The sequence below is a fragment of the Arvicanthis niloticus genome, chromosome 19 (genome assembly GCF_011762505.2).
Source record: "Arvicanthis niloticus isolate mArvNil1 chromosome 19, mArvNil1.pat.X, whole genome shotgun sequence".
In the NCBI taxonomy this organism is placed as follows: Eukaryota; Metazoa; Chordata; class Mammalia; order Rodentia; family Muridae; genus Arvicanthis; species Arvicanthis niloticus.
In genome coordinates, this window is record NC_047676.1 from 34,079,681 (window position 1) to 34,087,496 (window position 7,816).

General features: G+C 42.7%; 1 protein-coding gene across 1 annotated transcript; it reads left to right on the forward strand.

Moving 5' to 3' along the window:
- Window positions 1-940: 940 nt before the first annotated feature.
- LOC117723801 (uncharacterized) lies at window positions 941-7,492 on the forward strand. Its single transcript, XM_076916386.1, has 5 exons — window positions 941-1,127; window positions 1,854-2,013; window positions 2,964-3,095; window positions 3,788-3,974; window positions 5,525-7,492. The coding sequence occupies exons 1-5, from the start codon at window positions 998-1,000 to the stop codon at window positions 5,528-5,530; spliced, it is 615 nt and encodes a 204-aa protein (XP_076772501.1). The 5' UTR covers window positions 941-997; the 3' UTR covers window positions 5,531-7,492.
- Window positions 7,493-7,816: the final 324 nt, after the last annotated feature.

Below are 7,816 nucleotides of genomic sequence, written 5' to 3' on the forward strand. Positions count from 1 at the left end.
GGGTTCAAGATTATGCCCTAGAATCACAGATTGTCAGGCTGAGAAGAGATCTGTCACCTCTCATCTAGGATAACCATGCAGATTAGGGATTAAATGCCTAATGATGAAATGCCAAATTGAGATGATCCTCTTGGGGGCAAAGTTGGAGGAAGGAATCACCATTTAAAGTCAGCTGACCAGTGTTGGGGTGAAGCTTCAGACTACCCTGCCTGGATGGAGCCTGAAGCAGAGGTCACAAGCCTCTAGTGGAGGGCATATCTGTGCAAACCTAGGAAGGGAGAATGAGCAATGGTTGATGTTGATCTTTAACCACAGTAGATCTCAGAGTGTATTGAGGAGGTATTTGTTTCAGTGGATGCTTCAGTCTTGTAAAGTTCCCCTGGAACATATCGATTCCTAAGACTAACAGTGAGTCAGAAGCTTAATTTGTGAAAGAAACAATCCCCTGCCTCCCCAAACTAAACATTAAGAAAAATACTATCCATGTTTTATACAATTAAAGGTATAGGACAAAGATACTGGCCTCTGGGAAACAGAGAAAACCCGGGACAGTGGACAGTATGGCACATGAATTGACTCAGGTGGTTACATTTATTATTGAGAACAATTTCCCACATCCATGATCCTCAGAGATTTAGGTGCTAACAAAAATGTCTTACCCATGTCAGGGTCCTAACCAACTCTCCCCGTCCAAAGCACTTCACTTGTCATGAAGCAGAGAGAAATCTCTGACTTTGGATGGAGAGGTTGACAAAGGGTATTCCCTGGGTCATATGAGAGACTCCAGAAAAAGACACTCAAGAAATTGGACAATTTGGGGACAGCTAGTTAGCAGGTAGGTCATGGCAGTTCCCAGTGACATCATCTGGAATGCCTTCTTTGGACAATCTCTTGTATCTAGGAAAGAAGTAGAATCTTCTGTGATGTCACTTGTGTTGTGGTAACAACAACTGCCTGTGGGATATTTCTTCAGTGCCTTTTGGGTTCACAAACAGGCATGTTTTCCAGGCTGCTTAGGCTATTTCGGAGAGAGAATGGTGATCAAGGAGAGACCACTTCCAGTAAGAAAGAAGCTGGCCTCCTGTCTTGTAAAAAAGGAAGACTGAAATCATTCTGGGGAAGGCACAGTGAGTACTGGATAGAGTTGGGAAACTTCCTGGAAGAAATAGGCTTGAGCTGGGCCTCCCAGGAGTATGCCTTACAAGCTGGAGCCTTGGAATTTCTCAATGGCAGAACAAGAGTCAAGAATTTCTGATTATTAGTTTGACAGAGAGCTGGGTACTGACAAGCCTGCAGCTAGTTTTCTGGGAGCCATTTAATTTCATTTTGAGTGGCAAAAAATACCAGGAGGAGGCACTATGAGATTAACAATGTGTCTCTTCATGGTAGGAGTTGACACCCTTCATCCTCTAGATTACTGCAGGTTAAAGGAGTCTCTGAGGACAAGAACAGAGAAGGATGCTACCCTGGTCATGTGTGGGGTCTCAGACGCTTTGGGTTTCAACACACATGATTAGACCTTGATGGTGCTAAGCAATATGAACTCCAGGATTTACCTGCATCACACCTGATATGAGCTGACAATGATCCCTAAGTCTTCATGTCTGAGGCAGCCTATGGATTTCAGTGCAAGGGGCCCTGTAATAGGGAGTGTGGCATATGTATGACGATGGTGGTTGGGAAGAGGGCTATGGCTGAGCACAACAGCTCACAGATAGCTTTTCTGCTCCTTCTGGGATTCACCCTGTCTCTAGCTTTTCCTCTTCCTCACCCTACTTTTGGGGTCTCAGAATGGTCTCTTCTGCCCCTGGGCCATCAACTCTGCAAATTCATTTGTGTTTATCTATCTCCAGGCTCTACTAGGCAAACATCATCCCAGAATTCCAGCATCAGTAACTGGAAAGAGATGACGAGATTGGAAGAACTAAAATTGAAGATCAAGAAGATGAGCTTTGAGGAGGAAGAAATTAGTCAAATGCTGAACCTCTACAATTATGATGATTTGAACTACAGGTAGTAATTATGCTCAGTCCCCTGTTGACTGTATTGTGCCCTCTCGATTAACCCAAGATTTCCTCTCATCAAAGGAGTGTGTCATCTCTAATCATGCATGTTAGAAACCCTGACAGGTGTTGAGTAGTAGGATACTTGACCTTCAGGTGCTTGGAGTCTGATTAGTTCTATAAACAGCTGGAAAAACCTGGTCAGACTTCCTGCCTCTCAGTGTGTGAATGAAATGCCTACAGGTCATCACTGCTTTCCTCTGAGTTTGGTCCTTATACTCTGAGACTATGGCACCTACCTAGATATAGTTGGCATTCTAATTGTGTTTGTGGGTAGGTTGGTGTGTATATGTGTGAATATAGTTTTTGTGTGTGTGTGTGTGAGTGTGTGTGCCATCCAAAATCTGAGGCTCTGGGACCTTTGATGGGGTTTGAGGATTTGTCTGATGCACAGTTTGCAGGTCGGGATATTGTTGAGTCTATAAAGGCCTAAAGTGATCCACAGAGTACTATACTCCTTCTGTTTCACTGGTGTCACATAAGAATCTCCTGGGGGAGGATGTGTTATTAAGCCTCTCCCTGGAAATAGTATTCTAGTCCTCTGAGAATTCATGTAATGATAGGAACCAAGGATTGAGATGCCTTCCTTCAAAATAAAAGAAAAGTCATCAGAGATATCTGGTGGGCCCAAGATTGTGGCAGAGACTAGGAGAAAGTTCTCAAAGTACTAGTGTATTTTTTCAGGCTCACATGGGATGCTCTCGAAGGTCTGCTGCCTCTGTTTGGTCCCCTGGCTCTGTTGTCCTGTGCCCAGGATTATAAGTTTAATCAGCACCAATAGGACCCAGTTCTAAAGAGCAAGGATGTGGCATATATTATTGGATGGGGTAGTCCAGGATACAGCCATTTTGCACATGACCCTTAGAGAAATATTTGCTCCTTGGCCACGCCCTAACACAGGATGAACATCGAATTCAATATCATTAAAAGTAACCATGAAAAGACCATTATGAATATCCAGAAAATGACCGAGTCAATAAGTGATGCCATGGAGAGATACAACAAGCTCATAGAAGAAAACCATTCCTACAGGTGAGTGACTGACACAGCTGAGACCCCAGCACTGGGCAGGAATGCTTCTGTCCTTCTAGGACTTTGATGAAAATTAAGGGCTCTGGTTCTATACTATCTGGTTCTTAACAGGAACCCGGCCTTGAGGCAAGGGTCATGCATTTGTACCTCTTGGACTCAGGTGTCCTAAGTCTGAAGAGTGTATATGTGTATAAGTTTGTAAGACCTTTCTATCTTTATTCTTCCAAATTCAGGATCCTCTACATAGAAAACATTTCCACCTTCATAAGAATATCAAGCAACACTGAACCTCTAGGGCTCTGACAAGACATTTAAAGATCTGGGATCCATGACAAAAATGGAAAAAGTGTATTCCTGTTGGGTCTTCTCTCCTCTTTCAGAGGGGAATTGCCCTCTATCTGCTGATGGTTTTCTAGTACCAGGGACATATAAGCACCCATGAGGAACATTTCCTCTTCCTTGATGGACATAAACCCTCTTGCTGTCAGGCCTTACAGAAGTACTTTCAGTCTTGTGGAATGTGGCTGGTCTCTGGATGTGACCTGCCTCTAATTGGTGCTGATATGTATACTGGGGACTCTAGTCTGAGGCTGTCTAGGGACCAGGGCACTTGCAGGGATGATGGTACTGGGAGGAGTGACAGGCAAATGGCAGCTGGCTGGGAATCACCATTTTGTTTGTTTGTGGTTCAGCACCAGGCACTGCCAACTCCTTAGAGAATGTTGTCAACTGAAAGACAATGTCAGGATATTGCTGCAGGGAGCAAACAGAAATCTGCTGGTAGAGCAGCGTGAACCACAAATGTCCTATGGAGAAGAGAAGAGCTTCTGTGAGGAGGCCAACAAGAACATCTATGTCCCAAGTGCCTCACATCAGCAGGTAGGATGAGGCATCAGAGGCAGATTGCCCTCATGTCTAATCAGAAACATGGACAGACCAGTGTCACTGTCCACCAACTTATCTAGGCCCTCACCTACGTCTGATCCAAGTGATCATTTTTATTCCTCTAGGAAGAAGAGCAGTGATGTCGGTCTCACTTGAATCATCTGCTTTGCCTAATGTAAATTACCTTTTCTTCAAGCATGACAGATTCCTCATTGTTTTCTTCCCACCTATGATTTTTGGTGTGTGTGTGTGTGTGTGTGTGTGTGTGTGGTGTTTTTGTGGTTTGTAGTGAGAATGCTTGTGTGTCTATGTGCATATTTGGACCAGCTGTGGATGAGTGTGTTTATACTCATGTTCTGTGTTTGTGTAATACAAGGTGATTTTGCAAGTGTTTTTTGGATGGGTGTTTGTATATACAACAAAATATCCCTGACACAGTCACATTATGGGGAGAAATTTGTACATTTCTATCCTCTTTATGGGGATTTCTTATTATTCTGGGCTCCTAGCTTTGGACACCAAGTCAGTCAGGCTATGGTAAAGGGAGCTCCTATTGGAAGAAGCTGTTTACTTGGGGACAAGTCTGAAACAGTGAACAAGAACAAGAAGCTAGTCTACCACCAACATGGGATCCTTAGCTGGGAAACAAGCCTACTCTGCACAGTCTTGGGAACTTGCTAAGCCAGATTAGATAATAGGCCAAGAAACCCGATTCCAAGTTCAGTTTAAGAGTGGAAAGCATATCAAGAACTGACCCGTCCATATGCTATGCTACTATGTACCTATCCCATTCAAGATTTGATTTTTTATACCTGGAAAATATACTGGGCAATTTTTATATTAGCAATAACTGAAAAACTAAACTGGTTACTGCAATATACCATGCTCTTATTGTGTGAACACAAATATTTTGTATGTTTGACAGTATATCCTACAGTAGCCATAGACATACAGGATATGTTCTGTTTCTTTATGACCATCACCTAATAGTTCAGTGCCTAGCCTTGGGAATATTTTCCTTTAACACACTCTTGCTGATCATAGGACCAGGGCAGTGCCCCTGGGTTTCATGTGAGATGATTTCTCTGGGTATTTCTAGATAAAAGGATTGACAAGTGGAACCCAGAAAGGTTCCTGCACTGAAGAAATAATCCTAGCCTTCACTTAAATTCTTGGCAGGCTCTCCATAAGGCATCTACATGGTTTTCTAGGTTGCTCTCATCTCTCTTGAACTCAGACATTGCTACAATGTTCTTATTATATATAATAAAATATAATATATTATATTATAATATACTTGGAATGTTGGAGAAATATGATGGGTTTCTTTTAACTCCAGTACAGTGTGTAGTTCACAGTTCAGATTCTAGCAGTTTTTTAAAGCTGAGAAAGCAGTCCAAGCCCAGGTGCTCTATGACACTTGGGGATCAGAGAATGGCCTCAGCTGATGGGTCATGCTGGATTGTCCAGCTGAATAGAGCTGGTGTGGGAGGGATAGCTGAATTAACAAATCCTTACCAGGCCTTTGGCCCTTCCTTCCATAGGTCTAAAATGCTCCAGCAGAAACTCAAACATGGCACAAACCAGGACAAGATCTCCCACCGAGAGAACTTCTGTGTGAGGTGCAGTAAGTGTGTACAGCAAATGCACCACTATGGCATCTCATCCCTAATCACTATGGCAATTGATGGCTGCAGTTTCTTCTTCATGTTGCTTTCCTTGGTGTGAATAGGCCTAAATTTCATCTAGCCACTAGCCCAGCAAGAGTGCACATTTGGAGGAATTCAGAGAAGAACCGAGGCACATCAAGAGCTGCTGAGTATCCAGGAAGAGTCTGAGAGTGTACATTTTTTTCTTGTCCTGATGGGTCCTCAAGAATTAACTTCATGAATATCAGTCCACAAACTTGCAGACTTGAGCCAAAAACTGTAACATGTCTTAAGCTCAGTCTTGGGAGGACATATCCTTCAAACACGTACTCCAAAACAAGGAGACATGCTTACATTTCTCTTGAAAAGATGATTTCCATCAGTCACTGCTTTTCTACTATGTTGCCAAGGCCAGCCACAGGCTGTAAGTCTGTGCTGCAAAATGAGCATCCAAGGAATGCTGCTTACCACAGTTCTGGAGTTTGGATTTTGGTTTGAGTTTTTCTAAATTTGGTTATTTGGTTTTCCTTAGAAGTTTTGTTATTGATTTGTTGATGTTTTGTTCTTGTAATTGAGTTAATATTTTGATAAGGCTATACACTGTACATAGCAGTTTTTAAAAGCTGAGAAATTGCTTCGTTTCAGTTTCTTTTCAGTAAATTGAATATATTCTTATGAATGAAAGAGTGATCTCTAACTCTTCACTCATAAGAACCTTCTTTATTCAGGTGTGGTGTCACCATTTGAAATTCCACAGCTATCAGACAAAGATGGATCTCTAAATTCTAATGGGGCTTGGGCTTCTTAATTCCTACTCCAGCCCATCTGGGTCAGTCAACAGGTTCTAGCAAGAGAGAGAATAGTGATGGAGGGGCAAGAGACGTGAAGAATAGAGACAAGACAGAGAGTCTGATCAAGTCCCGTTTATTGAAAGGGAATTCCTGAGTATTTATACAGTTTACCATGTGCCTGACAGACATGGACAAGCAGGGGAACACAGCTGAAGATGCTTTACCACTTGCATTTGCAGCTGTGGGCACTAAACAACACAAGATATGTGAGAAAAACAAGATCTTTATCAGAGTGTGCCCAGCTGTTGTAAGCTGTTTGCAAAAAGATTCTCTAGTCAAGGTATGTCCTTGAGATTGCCACAAAGAAGATAGTCACTTTCTGCTAGGAGTAGGCTCCCAACAACTTCCTAGCCAGACTGAGCTCAAAGGTGTTGGGAGCCCACTTCTAGCAGAAAGCAGCTATCCTCTTTGCAGCCTTGTGGGATCATACATTTGTAGGTTGATCCTTAAGGGTCCACCCTGACTAGAGACTTGTTTTTCTTGCATGATATTTTTGCAAACAGCCCACACCTGCTGAGCACACTATTGAGAATCATGTTGTTTTCCTCAGACATATCCTGGACTTGTTGTTTAGTGTCCCCGGCTGCTAGGCACTAGTGGTTAGGTGTCTCCAGCTGCACTCCCCTGCTTGTGCTTATATACTCATAATTGTTTTTCAATAAAAGAGACTTGATCAGACAACTGTCTTGTCTTCATTCTTTGCATCTCTTGCCCCTGCATCCCCACTCTCTCTCTTGCAGACCCCATTGATTGACCCTCATGCCAGGTCACATGGCATCCAATGTGGGGCAGCAAGAACAAGAGACTCCTTGAGGGACAGTACTGAAAGAGGGGTTGTCGACTGCAAATTCAAAAGTATAACAAAGGTGGTCTCTGCTGGAACCTGCTACATTGAGACTGGTAAGTCATAGTATGAAAATGGGGCAAAAATTTGTCACCATGAACTACCTGTGGAACAGATGAGAAACACTTTAAAGACCCAAGGAGTAAAGGTGAAAATTCAGCATTGGATGTCATTTTTCTTTTTTTTTTTTTCTTTTTTTTCTTTTTTTTCTTAGATATTTTATTTACACTTCAGATGCCATCCCCTTTCCCCATTCCCCCCACCCCCCTTAGAAAACCCCTATCACATGCCCCCTTTTCCTTTTTGCATTTATACATTTTTTTTAATAATGTTAATCATAAGCGTTATAAGTTTGGAATTGTTCAATCAGAGGTGTAACCCACTGACCGACCTAGATATAACAACTATCTTTGACTGGTGGAGATACATGAATATCTGCCTCCCTGTCTCCCCCCTCTTTCTCTCTTTCTTCACCTAGCTTCTCCTATCCTT

Bases quoted from the DNA above. Each gene is read 5' to 3' on its own strand.
- LOC117723801 (XM_076916386.1), top strand. From the start codon at position 998: ATGTTTTCCAGGCTGCTTAGGCTATTTCGGAGAGAGAATGGTGATCAA. The intron at 1,128-1,853 runs GTGAGTACTGGA...ATCTATCTCCAG, and splicing joins ATCATTCTGGGGAAGGCACA to GCTCTACTAGGCAAACATCA. The intron at 2,014-2,963 runs GTAGTAATTATG...GCCCTAACACAG, and splicing joins TATGATGATTTGAACTACAG to GATGAACATCGAATTCAATA.